This window comes from Salmo trutta, chromosome 19 (genome assembly GCF_901001165.1).
Source record: "Salmo trutta chromosome 19, fSalTru1.1, whole genome shotgun sequence".
NCBI classification, from domain to species: Eukaryota; Metazoa; Chordata; class Actinopteri; order Salmoniformes; family Salmonidae; genus Salmo; species Salmo trutta.
Genome location: NC_042975.1, coordinates 24,978,450 through 24,993,781, shown reverse-complemented (window position 1 = coordinate 24,993,781; position 15,332 = coordinate 24,978,450). Strand labels below are relative to the sequence as shown.

The 15,332-nt window shown below is 43.2% G+C and overlaps 1 protein-coding gene across 2 annotated transcripts in view; it reads right to left on the bottom strand.

Moving 5' to 3' along the window:
* The window catches only part of LOC115154192 (zinc finger and BTB domain-containing protein 16-A), a 165,393-nt gene that overhangs the window by 14,623 nt on the left and 135,438 nt on the right, over positions 1-15,332 (bottom strand). For both annotated transcript variants that reach the window (XM_029700180.1, XM_029700179.1), the window contains exon 5: positions 4,010-4,180. In XM_029700180.1, the coding sequence (XP_029556040.1) occupies positions 4,010-4,180 (171 nt within the window). The remainder of the gene's footprint in view (positions 1-4,009; positions 4,181-15,332) is intronic.

Sequence of the window (15,332 nt, the reverse complement as noted above, 5' to 3'; positions counted from 1 at the left end):
TAACTGAGATGAAGACAGGACTGCTTGACTTTTGCTCTCGACATAACCTGCTACTGCGTGTTTTTACATCAGATCTTTCCCCTAGTACACACAGAAGCATTAAAACGGCAAATACATGTAAGATTTGCCGGTTATTTCCCCTTTCTTGAAATTCGGGATTATTTTAGGCGCCATGGCGACTTGCCGAATTTTTTATCCCTTGACAAAGGCACCACATCATATTACAAGGGTGCTTGTGACTGGCTCATTGCAATTTAATACACACATACGGAGGATCAGGTTCAAAACAGCACGGTGCTGCTGCCTCGTCTTGCTGCTCATGCCGAGATTGGGGTTGGGGATGACATTTCAGGGAGTCGTGCATGAGGACCGTCGTCATGTCCCCGACAATGGTTTATATATACACTAGATGACTGACAGGGGGCGCTGTTTTTAAACCACCACGCCTCCATCTTGGCACTCCACCACCATTGTAAAACATATTTTGGAAGCTATAGAAACGCATTTATTAATGTCTACGTTTGTATTCTCCATGTTTATTTTATTACAGACACCTTAATGCATACTTTTAAAAGTTATGTGAACCAAACATAATTAAAAATATATTTTTTTAATTCCTTAAAAGTATACATTTTAGAGAGTACTATTGTTACTGTCCCCACTACAAGAAAGCAATGGTTAAATTCTGTCCTTTAAATATTTAATTTAAATACTGTAGAAATCCATTCATTCCTATGGAGGACTGCTATGGGCGACAGTGGCTTCAAAGCCTCTCATTGGCCAATACATAGCAAAAAAAATGTTTTCCACATTTGTTACATTACAGCCTTATTATAACATTGACTCAATATATTTTCCCCCTCATTAATCTACACACAATACCCCATGATGACAAAGCAAAAACAGGTTTAGAATATTTTGCTAATGTATTCAAAATTAAAAACAGAAATACCTTATTTACATAAGTATTCAGACCCTTTCCTATGAGACTCGAAATTGAGCTCAGGTACATCCTGTTTCCATTGATCATCCTTGAGATGTTACTACAACTTGGCGTGGTAAATTCAATTGATTGGAAATGATTTGGAAAGGCACACACCTGTCTATATAAGGTCCCACAGTTAACAGTGCATGTCAGAGCAAAAACCAAGCCATGAAGGAATTGTCCATAGAGCTCCGAGACAGGATTGTTTCGAGGCGCCGATCTGAGGAAGGGTACCAAAAAATATCTGCAGCATTGAAGGTCCCCAAGAACACAGCAGCCTCCATCTCCTCCAGCCTCCGAATTTTGGAACCACCAAGAGCAAACTGATCAATCAGGGGAGAAGAGCCTTGGTCAGGGAGGTGACCAAGAACCCGATAGTCACTGACAGAGCTCCAGAGTTCCTCTGTGGAGATGGGAGAAACTTCTCTGCAGCACTCCACCAATCAGGCCTTTATGGTAGAATGGCCAGACGGAAGCCACTCCACAGTTAAAGGCACATGACAGCCAGCTTCGAGTTTGCCCGAAGGCACCTAAAGGACTTTGACCATGATTAACAAGATTCTCTGGTCTGATGAAACCAAGATTGAACTCTTTGGCCTGAATGCCAAGCGTCACGTCTGGAGGAAACCTGGCACCATCCCTACGGTGAAGCATGGTGGTGGCAGCATCATGCTGTGGGGATGTTTTTCAGCGGCAGAGACTGGGAGACTAGTCAGGATCGAAGTAAATATGAACGGAGCAAAGTACAGAGAGATCCTTGATGAAAACCTGCTCCAGAGCACTCAGGACCTCAGACTGGGGTGAAGGTTCACTTTCCAACAGGACAACAACCCAAGACAACACTGGAGTGGATTCAGGACAAGTCTCTGAATGTCCTTGAGTGGCCCAGCCAGAGCCCGGACTTGAACCCTATTGAACATCTCTGGAGAGACCTGAAAGTAGCTGTGCAGCGACACTCCCCATCCAACCTGACAGAGCTTGAGAGGATCTGCAGAGAAGGAGAAACCCCCAAAATACAGGTGTGCCAAGCTTGTAGTGTCATACCCAAGAAGACTCGAGGCTGTAATCGCTGCCAAAAGTGCTTCAACAAAGTACTGAGTGAAGGGTCTGAATACTTATGTAATTGTGATATTTAAGTTTCTCAAAACCTGTTTTTGCTTTGTCATTATGGGGTATTTTGTGTAGATTGATGAGGGAATACAACTATTTAATTCATTTTAGAATAAGGCAGTAAAGTAACAAAATGTGGAAAAAGTAATGGGCTCTGAATACTTTCCTAATGCACTGTATACGTCATTGGTCCTCTCCCGAGGATTGGCGCGAAAACAGAGAAGCAGACGCGGAGGTACAGTATACAGGACCGCCTCACCTTGTCACTCGCACTAAATCGCTGCACCTCGGCTTGTAAATAAGCTGGCTGCGCTCATCGCTCCACCTTCATTTCAAATATTTATCAGTGAGCCGGTGAGCTAGATCAGCTCTGACAGAGAGACTGTTATTTAAGGTCGCAGACAGACTGCGGAGGATAGAGAGGAAAAAAAGGGAAGATGAGAGCGTCCATCCTTTGCAACCGAAATGGGATTCATTTCCATGTTCTTATATTCTGTCACGGTAACAGGGGCTTTTCCCTAAATCCCCTCATCCGCCAGGCTATTTCTCTCTCCAGCCTCGTCCTTCTCACAACTGACAGAATTAACATGGCTTTTACTCACCAACGAGCCAGCCTGGAGGTATATACAGTAGCAGCTCCGTTTGATCATGGCATGAATTTATTCAGCAAATGACCAGATCTCTGTTTATTCAGCCAGCCATGCAAATAGTAGACTAGGGCGGCAGGTAGCCTAGTGATTAGAGCATTAGGCCAGTAACCGAAAGGTTGCTGGATCGAATCCCAGAGCTGACAAGGTAAAAATCTGTTGTTCTGCCTCTGAACAAGGTAGTTAACCCACTGTTCCCGGTAGGCCGTTATTATAAATAACAATTTACTCTTAACTGACTTGCCTAGTTAAATAAAAGGTTAAATAAAATATTTAAATAAAAAACAATAACTGTTTTTGAGTCGGGATTACACGATTCCTTCTAGGAAGAACCATTGTAGTGAGTTAGATAATAGGCAACCATGTTCAGAAGCCAAAGCCATGAGCATAATGTGGTGAGACACGTGTTGTTGCCCTGCAGGGCTCTAGTCTAAACTGATGCTTGACTACTGAGACATCGCCACTTGTCAAATATACTGTCACCCATGTCTGTCAACAGAACAATCCATCACGCCATCATAAGAAATATGGATTCCTTTACAGCTGCTGACCTAAGCAGACTGTGTTGACAACCTTTTCCCTGCCAGTCTTTAGCAGGTCTATGTGTAGCTTTCACTTGTTGCCACATCATTGCAAAATTATGTTGCCACAGCATAAGTGTAATTATTACCTCACAAATTGCCTAATGTGATGACCAACCTTCTCACAATCTATCTGCAACGTTGTGACAACGTCATTTGTTAGTAGGGTAGTCAGAGGAGTTTGAGTTGACTGGTTAGTGTGAGAGAACATGAGTAGCCTAAAGGAGTGTGTCCTAGTGCACTAGGATAGAGGGGGAGTTGACACAATGTGGACACCTGCTTGTCAAACATTTCATTCAAAATTCATGGGCATTAATATGGAGTTGGTCCCCCCTTTGCTGCTATAACAGCCTCCACTCTTCTGGGAAGTCTTTCCACTTTGCGGCTGAGCCGTTGTTGCCCCATAGACGTTTCCACTTCACAATAACAGCACCGGGGCAGCTCTTGCAAACTATCTTGTTGGAAAGGTGGGATCCTATGAAGGTGCGACGTTGAACGTCACTGAGCTCTTCAGTAAGGCCATTCTACTGACAATGTTTGTCTATGGCGATTGCATGGCTGTTTGCTCGATTGTATACACCTGTCAGCAATGGGTGTGGCTGAAAAAGCAGAATAAACTCATTTGAAGCGGTGTCCACATACTTTGTAGCTGCTACTAGACAGTATGCGTCGCCACTGCCACTGACCTGTGTGCGAGCGAAGGTGACGTTTGAGTGCGGTGTGGCTGGGGAAGGTGCGGTTGCACTCGCTGCAGATGTAGCTGCGCACACCGGCGTGGACCTCCATGTGCTGCTGCAGTGCCGGCTGCGCCTGGAAGCGCTTCCCACACAGCAGGCAGAAGATGGCCATGTCCGAGCCTAATGGAGAGAGAGAGGGAGGACAAGGTGAGTTTTCTTTTCTCATTTAGTCTGGTTTGTATCTTCAATTGAGTAGGAGATAATGTTGAGAATAAGTCTGACAAAACATAACATGTTGACAGTCATGTAGTGAAATGACACATTATTCAGGAGTAGGGCCAGGAATTAAGACCATTTCATCTCTGTTCTATGGATATTCAACATTCTTGTTCATTGTACAATGATGTACATTTCTTGAGATCTGTTAGTTCTTTTTTAAAGAAATACGTATCCTAAACCAAACGAGGTGTCTATCATTGTAAAACACCACTGGGAAAAGCACACAGGCTTGAACATTGCAACTGTGTTTCCTTGCCACAAGAGGTCGGCACCAAGTTGAGAGCAATGACAAACGATGTGAGCAGTATAACAGGCAGGCTAAGCACTGTTTTAGCATACAGGGAACCGTCAACACAATGGGATGTGCAATGGCCCTGTATCTCATGCTTGGTTACAGGACACTTTAATATGGCTAAGGCCTTCATAGAGGACACTGAGGATAGGTTTTCTAAATCCATTTTTTAAGCACATGAAAAGGTATAAACATGTGCTTTATATTTCAATTGAGTCTCGAGCCCAACAAGTAGTGTTCATTTTTCTCCAGCAGAGATACAGTCACACACATGAATACAGCGCGCACACGCACGCACACACACACACTTTTCAATTACCAGACTGGGGAAAACTCTGGGGAAAGAGTGAGTGTTTAGAGCTCAGCTTCTATTTCATCAGTCAATAACACATCTTTGGGGCAAAGCTGCCACTAATTGAAAAATCTATGAGGAGCAGTGGACTCATGTTCATAAACGCACGAGAGGGAGGCCCAGAGACAGCCCTCCCCCTGGATCAATCACTGTCTCCCATCCACACCCAGGAGAGAATGAAAGGGAGAGGGGGAAAAGGGAGGGAGAGAGAGAGAGGGAGGGGAAGAGAAGAGGAGACAGAGATGAGGAAAAGATAGTGAGAGGAAAATTCAAGCAACCATGTGAGTGGTGAAGAGAGCGATGGGGTAGAGGGAGAGAAAGGTAAAAAAAAACAACAACAACAAGATGAGACAAAACGGGGCCTGTCCTTAAATCATCTGACAGTGAGGCTGTAACGGTGCTTCTGTGCAAATAAATACTGACAAGACTCCCTTCTGGCTTACTCTAGCCCTCTTTCTTTTGCTTTTTTTCTCCCCCACAACATCTTCTTCTCCCTCTTCTTTTATCAATGAAAAGGGGGCCATTGATTGGGGCCGATTTTCACTGGAATCCCTCCAGGACTTGAGGCACTTAAGGTGGCTTGACTGACAGGCCTTCCTCTCTCCCTCTCGCTCTAATGTAACAACACAGGGTGCTCTGGAGACAGCACAGTGGTCAGAGCCGGCCCACTACCTCAGGGCTATCACACAAACAATTCATGTCCAGTTGAGAAATGAATATGGTTTGAGTAGTTTTGGAGACAAACAGAAACAGGGCAACTGAGGGAATGAGAGAGATGGGAGATAGTGAGAAGGGAGAGAGACAGAGATTGAGAAAGAGGGAGGGAGAAAGGGGGAGAGGAAAACTGCAGGAATGTAAGATCTTAGCAGGCCTTTGACCTGGGTCTGGATGAGGTAAGGTCTGGACATGGGGGAAGGAAACACTAATTTAACCACACCAGATCTGGGTTTAACTACTATTAAAAATAATTTCAAATACTTTAGCTGTGCTCGATTGAGCTTACCTGTTGCAATGGAACCAATAAAACATCCCAAAAGTACAACCACCCAACCTAGCAGGTTTAAGCAAACGCTCAAAGTATGACATTTTTGGAATATTACTTCAACCCAGGTCTGAACCCACTTCTCCCATTTCAATGTACAACAACTACTAGTAATTCCCCCACACAATAATAACACTAATATGGCCGTAAAACCCAGACCTGTTTAATGCTGTTAAGTGAATGGCACACAGGAGGGCTGTGTGGGAGAGAGTGTATACACATACATGACCGTGTGCAGCATGTATGAGTGTGTAAGTGTGTGTGCATTAATCCTAATGGCACTGCTCTTGCAGACAGATTGCCCTTTAACCTCTGATATACCTTCACACACACACACACACACACACACACACACACACACACACACACACACACACACACACACACACACACACACAGACACTAGTGTGGTACAGTAACATGTATTCAGTTCTTTGCCTGCACCCTCCAGCACCACAATAGTATACATCCTGCAATATATACATTCACACAAATGGACATAATAGTGCAGCTGTCTTTCTGAGAAGAACCGTGTTTACCATGCTGTTGTGCAAACAAGATGTCAGCTGCAATCTTGGGGTCAGAGAAAATATGAGGGTTGTTGTCTCTTTGTTAAGAGCAAAAGAGAAGAGTACAATTAATCAATATGAAGTACAGTATATGCTGCACTAGTCAAAGTAATAAAAAAGCTCTTTCCTTTTCAAAACATACAAGCTTTCAGAGTCTGTATGTCATGTTTTGAGCGCTTTGCAATTCAATACAGTATTTGAACCCATGACAGCTAAATAATACCAGATACTTTTTTCTGCTTGGAAGGAGGAAGAAGGACATAGGAGGACACAGAGACATTACGAAGAGAGATATAGAAAGCGAAAGAGGGAGAGAGTGAGAGAAAGGGGTACACACAGAGGTGAACAGACAGTGTCTTTCTCCTGGGCCTCCTGTGTGTTGGGAAAGTGCTGTTGCGCTGATTAGCGTTAACTGGAATTAAGTGCTCCAAAGTGATGCGGCCGGTCCAGTCTTGGGGGGGCGGCAAGGTGAAGGGCTGACAAATGAAGGGAGGTGCAGTGATAAAAAAGGAAGGTGGAAGCAGAGGAGAAAAGTAGCTGACCTGGGTGGTCTATTACAGTGTAATATTGAGTCGGCCCAAAGTGACACCTGAAAAGAGGTGGTGGTGGAGGAGGAAGAGAGGAACGGGGGGGGGGGGGGGCTTAGTCTCACTCCTGCTCTGGTGTTTTGGAAATCTTTCTAACAGCCAGGCCACAGTACATTGGGGAGGGGGCTCTGCTCTCGTCTGGATGCTGGGCGGGCGGCGGTGGTTACTTAATGGCCCTGGAGTGGCGGCAGCAGTTATTTAAGCGAAGCCAGACGGGGCCCTTAATGGATAGGCAAACTCCCAGAGAGCCGGTGACACGTCTGTGAGAGGTACAAACAGAGGAGGGAAAAGCTACAGGTGTACATGCTGGTAGTGGTGGTGGGGCACGGGGCTAGACGTTGTCTGTCTGCCATGGCCTTTCTTCTGTTTGAGGAGAGGAAGCGAAGTAGAAAGTGCCCTTGAGTTTATTCCCCATGCATTCTATGAACTCTACCAACACCACCTTCAGAGATAACATTGCTTTGCAATAAAATTACAGTATTGCTATTAGCAATTTTACTACGGTGTGTCTAGCTGGCTGTTAGAACATGACAACGCATGAGTCATACAGTAGGTGTGAGCGAGGACTGAAGTCAATTAGCTTCTTTCTCCTCATTCAGCTCCGCAAGGATGATGGCAGCAGCTCTCTCTCCCGCTGCTCTGTCTTCCAACTCAACCATCTGTCTGTAGCTGGGTTCTCTTCACCGGTTGCTTTTCAAATGAGCCACTGTATCATTCACAGTTCAATTATGGGAATTATGTGAATAGATTTTTCAGTACAGTCACAAAGCCCTGCGAGGGGGGTCGGCTTGTGGTTTATTTTGTGTGGATGAAAATATACAGGGTTTGTGTAGGGACTGAACAATGTATCGTACGACGGTGTGTGTGTATATATAACAGTGACTAACTGTGTGTATGAGTGGATGACTGAGTGTGTGTGTGCCTCTGTCTGGGGGGAGAAGGAGAGAGAGAGGGAAAGAGATAGCAAGAGCATGAGAGCACACACACAAGGTTGCATTTATGTCAACCTTTCTGTTTCATTTAACCCAAACAAAGAGGGAGATATGAGCCTAATATGATGAGGGTCTTTCGCTGACACGTTTCACTGCATATTAAATGAGGCTGCACAAACCTGGGTACACACTTATCTAGTCAAAAACCATCGGTGTGACCATTATATTACACCGAGTTTGAATAATCACAATAACACCACAGCTGCCATCACCATTACTACTTCTAATGGCCTGGAGCTATGGGGATTGTCAGACGTCCTTTCATCACTCAGGTTGCTTCCCCTGGTGCCTAGTGCATGAGGAGGTACTAAAATGTAACCAGCCGAGTGTATGTATGACGTGCTGTGGACTTAAGGTCTTCTGCTGATTGTCAAGTGTCCCTGCCTTCAGATGAAATCAATAAAAAAAACAAGCTGAACTCACAGAAAGTCTTGGCTTCGACCGTCTGCTTTCACCACTTTCCTTTGTGTGAAAGAACATGAGCACTAGGCATTTCTAGCCTATGTATCTACAATGGTGAGGCAGTCCTCGTGTTTCCTGTTGGTGCCACACCTAAATGGTTGAGAACTGCTGTCCTGTCCATGGGCGTGTTAGGGTACTAAACACCACAGGGTTAATGAAGCAGAGAGCTCTAGGAACCTGAATATAGGCATTAAATCAGCATTAGATTGGGGTTAAGGATCCACATCCCTGTCTTTTACACCCTGGTCTCACTCATCAATATGTTCCAGCATTTACAAGGCTCCTGCATGGAGAACAACAAAATGTCTGCCTCTTGACTAATACTTTGCTGTTGGTGAAACAATATGGGTATAAAAATGAAGACGCACAACAACAGCAATGGGTCTGGCTGGTAAAAAATGTGTCACATTAATCATTCCCTTTGATGAATGAGGAATTCATGGGTAAATAAGTACATGAAGTGGGTAGTGTGGTACGGGCAGGCTGGAAGAGAAGAGTGTGTGTTGTGAGAGAGGTTGGGCCTGACAGCATGGGGGGAGGGTGAGAGGTCAGAGGGGGCAGCTGTGGAGGGAAAGGTGGGGGTGGGGTAGCGCGAGGGTGCAAGGGTGTGCACCCAGAGAGGAGGCGTAAAGGGGGCTCTTGACAGCCCCCGCTGGGCAGGGGGGACAATGGGTGCCGGCAGGGACTCACTGAGGGGGACAATGCTGCCAGAGGACTGCCAAGACCCAGACCCCACCAGACCCTGGGCTGCAGTGTGGAGGGAAAGTATTCATACCCATTGACTTATTCTACATTGTGTTAAAGCCTGAATTCTAAATTGATTTCGTCATACAATACCCAATAATGACAAAGTGAAAACATGCTTTTCGACATTTTAGCAAATGTATTGAAAATGAAATACAGAAATATCTCATTTACATAAGTTCACACCTAAAGTCAATACTTTGTAGAAGCACCTTTCGTGGCGATTACAGCATTGAGTCGTCTTGGGTATGTCTGTATCAGCTTTTCACATCTGGATTTGGGGATTTTCTCCCATTCTTCCTTGCAGATTAAGTTAGATGGGGAGTGGTGGTGAATAGCAATCTTCAAGTCTTTACGCAGATTTGCAATGGGATTCAAGTCTGGGCTTTGGCTGGGCCATTCAAGGACTTTCATATTCTTGTTCTGAAGTCATTCCAGCGTTACTTTGGCTGTATGCTTGGGGTCATTGTCCTGTTGGAATGTAAATCTTTGCCCCAGTCTAAGGTCATTTCCACTCAAATGTTCCTGTATTCATTGTTCCATCTATCCTCACCAGTCTCCAGTTCCTGCCTCTGAAAAGCATCCTCATAGCAAGATGCTGCCACCACCATGCTTCACGGTAGGGATAGTGTTAGATGGGTGATGAGCTGTGCCTGGTTTTCTCCAGACATAGCTCTTCGCATTCAGGCCAAAGAGTTTTTGGTTAATCAGACCACAGAATCTTTTGCCTTATGACCTCAGAGTCTTTCACGTGCATTTTTGTAAACTCCAGGTGTGCCGTCATGTGCCTTTTTCTTAGGAGTGGCTTCCATGGCCACTCTCCCATGAAGCCCAGATTAGTGAAGTGCTGTGGAGACTGTTGTCCTTCTGGTAGGTTCTCCCATCTCAGTTCTCCCATCTCAGTTAAGGAACTCCGTAGTTCTGTCAAAGTGGTCATTGGGTTCTTTGTCATCTTCCTGACCAAGGTCTTCTTGCCCGGTTGCTCAGTTTGGTTGGACGGCCATCACTAGGCAGTCTGGGTAGTTCTATACTTGTTCCATTTCCCAATGATAGAAACCAGTGTGCTCTTAGAAACTTTCAACATTCAAGATTGTTTTATACCCTTCCCCACCTATATGCTGCACAATCTCAGAGATCTGCAGACAGTTCCTTGGACTTAATGGTATGGTTTCTGCTCTGACATGCACTGTAAACTGTGGGATCGTACATAGACAGGTGTGCTTCTTCCTAAATCATGTCCAAACAATTGAATTGGCCACAGGTAGGGCTGTGGCGGTCACAAAATTTAGTCAGCCAGTGATTGTCAAGCAAATAACTGTCGGTCTCACGGTAATTGACCGTTAATTAACAAACACATTTAGCATCTCCTGGCTTCCAAAAAAGTATAATAAATCCATGAAATATAGCCTACACCTTCACAATAAATCCATTATTTATTAAAGACAGGTCTAAAGAAGCATGATATGTAGAAAATGTAGTCTATTTCAGAAGAAGTTAATAGCATCCTCTGAGTTGTCCTTATGTTAGGTCCTGATGTGGCTATGGCATATGGCTGTGGGCTACACTAGTTCATTTAGCAGACAAGATTTGCTTATAATTCCGTGGCATTATTTTATATTATTTTATAGTATGAAGAAAACAATTGAACAAAGCTGAATAAAATATTAATATTTTCTCCAAACGATTTGAGGGAGTGTGCACATGCGGCTATTCTGTGTTGAGCGGTTAACTCAGAAATAGGTGCTCCTATATGCTTAATTTAGAGTTTTTAATGTAACTTTAGTTATACAAACGTTGGGCTATATGTTTAGATTTTTAATACATTGTAAGGCTGCATGATGAGATTCTAATTCTGATTTGAAAAAAGTTGCTTGAAAGGCTCTGCTTTGAGCTCTGCTTTGTTTTTTGTGCAGGCTGTACAACTCCAATAGTTTCTCATTCACAATTTCACTAGCACTTGATAATGCCTTGAATCTCCTTTGTGGCCGTAATGCACCCCAAAAAATCCATGCCTTTTGCTGCCCGGAGTGCTGCGTTGTGCCCTTCTCCCTGAGTGTGCTGCACAATTGGAAGTGTTGCTCATTCACATGGCTCTCCATAACATGATCGGGTTCTCACAGGCTACAAGTGAAGACAGACACATCGGGGATGCAACTGCGCGTGTCCTTATTCAATTCTAAGGTGCATATTGAAGATATTGGAAGAACTGTCCACATTTACTTTTCGTCAGCCAACAAGATGAGTAAGCTTAGCAAACAGCAAAAGCACTAGCCTATGTCAATCTACTATCCCCCATAGTACAAAAGTCAACCTATTCTATTCTGTGCGAGAAATAAATAGTCTGGGACAGTTGTGGGATGCGATAGACCACAAATTAATACAACTACTAGCATCAAAACATATTTTTTTATGCAATGTGGCTGACGCTACAGATCAGAAAGTTTAGCTTAAAATGTTGCTAAAGTATAAGGCTATTTCTTCACATTATAAGTGCAGCAATGGGCACATGGCAGTAGGCTATAAGCGCGAATGTTCCATTAGCGGAAAACTAAACGGTCATGTGGAATTTGACTAACTTCATGACTTGTGAACGCCGGTGTGGCGGTATTACAATCCCTGCAACAGCCCTTGCCACAGGTGGTCTCCAATCAAGTTGTAGAAACATCTCAAGGAGGATCAAAGGAAATAGGATGCACCGGAGCGTAATAGCAAAGGGGTGTGAATACTTAGGTAAATTAAATATTTCTGTATTTAATTTTCAAAACATTTGCAAACATCTCTAAAAACATGTTTTCACTTTGTCATTAAAGAGTATTGTGTGTAGATGGGTGAGAAAACATTATCAATTGAATCCATTTTGAATTCAAGCTGTAACACAACAAAATGTAAAATAAGTCAAGGGGTATGAATACTTTCTGAATGAAATGTAGATACCAATATATTTCCCCTCCTATTCAACACATTGAAGAGTTTAAAAATCAAGAGTAGAATCTCCACAGCAGTTTAACAAAGATACCCATTTTCTCTACTACACCCCGTGAGGGGCAGCACAGCATCGAAAGCCTCCATGACCTTTTCATTTCCACGGTAACCTGACACACGGTGAAAACCAACCACTGAGGGGTCTTGTGTCTGAGACAAGCAAAGCTGAAGGAGAAGGCATGATAAAAAACACCTCTGTCCCTCTTGTCTATAGGGCTCTGGTCAAACGTAGTACACTATGTAGGAAAGTGTTCCATCTGGGATGAACCCTACATCTCACCTCAGTCACCTACACAGATCATAGTCATATTTGGACTGTGGGGCTGTGCGGACTCCGTAGGTGAGGTGGGTCGAGAGGAACCAGTGACCAGACGGACGCTGTGAGGTAAACTGTGTCTACTGTCTAGCTCCCAGCAGCCTCTCTGTCTGAGGCCAAACAAGGCGGTATGGCAGCACTAGAAACATGCAGCAACACAACACGTCATAGAGAGGTTGGTGACACAGAGGTTCTGAACAATGGAGGAACATGGTGAGCTAATTGATGCAAATTGCTAATAACTATTTTAATACGCGTGCACACACACACATATGGAGGAAAAGGGCAGAGCGATCTAATCCCTGAGAGTGGCCTGGCATATCAGTGGCACCAGGCCTGGACGACAGATCTGGACCGGAATACAGAGAAGATAGAGAGAGAGAGAGAGAGAGGAGAATAGATAGAGAGGAAGGGAGAAACAGAAACACAGAGAGAGAGAGAGAGAGAAAGAGAAAGAGAAAGAAAAAGAGCCGCACAGGCTAATTCATTCAAAACGCCTCACTGGCTTTGACAAGAAACGCAAAGAAAAGAGCCTCAGTGAATTGTTTATTGATCGAACGGGAGAGAGGGTGAGGATGAGAGAGCGAGAGAGAGAGAGAGATAATTAGATCTACATGCAATGAATAAATATCCATTGCCGGAATATAATGATCTGTGAAAAACAGACATCCAATCAAATGATAGGCTTGCTGTATTTACAATAATGCGATATGGTTTCTCTAAAACGCAATCGAACACGATGTTGATCAAATAATACATATGAGACCTTAAAGCAGGGGTCCCCAATTACATAAAGCACCAAATTGGAGGTGTCATAATACCCAAAAAACCTAGTGGTCAAACAGTTCCAATTGTTTTCCACTGGTCCCGTGTGGCTCAGTTGGTAGAGCATGGTGTTTGCAACGCCAGGGTTGTGGGTTCGATTTCCACGGGGGACCAGTACGGGGAAAAAAAAAAAAAAAAAAAAAAATACAAAAAAATACAAAAAAAAATGAAATGTATGCATTCACTACTGTAAGTCGTTCTGGATAAGAGCGTCTGCTAAATGACTAAAAAAAAAATTACAAAAAATTCATTTTTCCCATAGGGATTTTTAGAAACACTTAAAATAAGGTCTATTTCATGTAGGCTTACCCTGGCATGATGTTTTGATAGCCATTTAAATCTCTCTCAGACAAGGGGACTTTTATCAATATATTCAGCTCTATTTACTCTCAGATTTCGAAAATGCTAATTAGCATCAAAGTACACATTATGCAAGACTATAAATCCCTGCAAGTTCCTGCACATCATCTCTAGCTGACACCTATGCTAACAGGTATTGTATCCATTTAAAACTCGCACAGGACAGTTCACAGAACTGTCAATTAAAGGAATTTTGCCAATTTATTAATGACAAAATTTAGCTAACATTAGACAGTTAATCCAGAGATTCTAACCTTTGCCTCGATTCAGCAGTCTCGTCCAGATCATCATGGCATTTGTAGTTCTTTATGATAGCCACATTAGTAGATGATTAGCGTTACATTTTTTTTGGGGGGGTGGGGGGTAAATACAGGGGAATATATTGATAAAAGTAACTTTGTCCTAGCAAGATGTATACAGTTATCATCACGCCAGGGTAAACCTACATGAAACACAGCCTTTATGTGTTTCTAAAATCCCCTATGGGAAAATTGAATGGTGGGAAAACTTTTGGAACAATTTCCTTGTTTGACCGCTAGGTTTTATGGGTATTATGACTCATACTGTGGTACTCTATTCAGCCACGTGCTGAATACAGTACCACAGTTTTCTTGAGGGGATGGTCCGGGGGCCGGAACATAATTGAACAAACAATCATTTCAAACCTTGATTACATTGGGATACAATCACATATGCCTCTATTTATGCGTGGGAATACTTGGGAACAGGTTTCCTAAATTAAAATCATTGAGCTGATTTCCTGGGGATTTTACAGTCTAATGTCCCCCCTCTACTGTCCCCCTCTAGAGTAAAAGTGAAAGTCACCCAGTAAAATACTACTTGAGTAAAAGTCTAAAAGTATTTGGTTTTAAATATACTGAATTATTAAAAGTAAATGAAATTGCTAAAATATATTTAAGTATCAAAAGTAAAAGTATTAATAATTTCAAATTCCTTATATTATGCAAACCAGACGGCACAATTTTTATATATTTATGGATAGCCAGAGGCACACCAACACTCAGACATTAATTTACAAATGAAGCACTTGTGTTTATGTAGTCCGCCAGATCAGAGGCAGTAGGGATGTTCTCTTGATAAGTGTCAAAATGTAACGAGTACTTTTGGGTATCAGGGAAAATGTATGGAGTAAAAAGTACATTCTTTTCTTTAGGAATGTAGTGAAGTAAAAGTAAATGTCAAAAATATAAATAGTAAAGTACAGATACCGCAAAAAACGACTTAAGTAGTACTTTAAAGCATTTTTACTTAAGTACTTTACACCACTGCTTAAAGGAACCCAGCACCGAATAAAACCTTCATTCTTCGAGCTCAAAAAGACTAGACAGTGTAAACAACACACCCAGAGAAACTACCATGTCTGCATACAAAGCACAATTCTCAATGTGCCGTGTGGTGCCATCCATGCCAATAACAGTGAGTGATAATTCACACGTCGGTGTGTCATGAAGCGGGCAACGTGAGATGAACCGTTCACCAGTTAGATTAATGTCACCAGATGCCAGACTA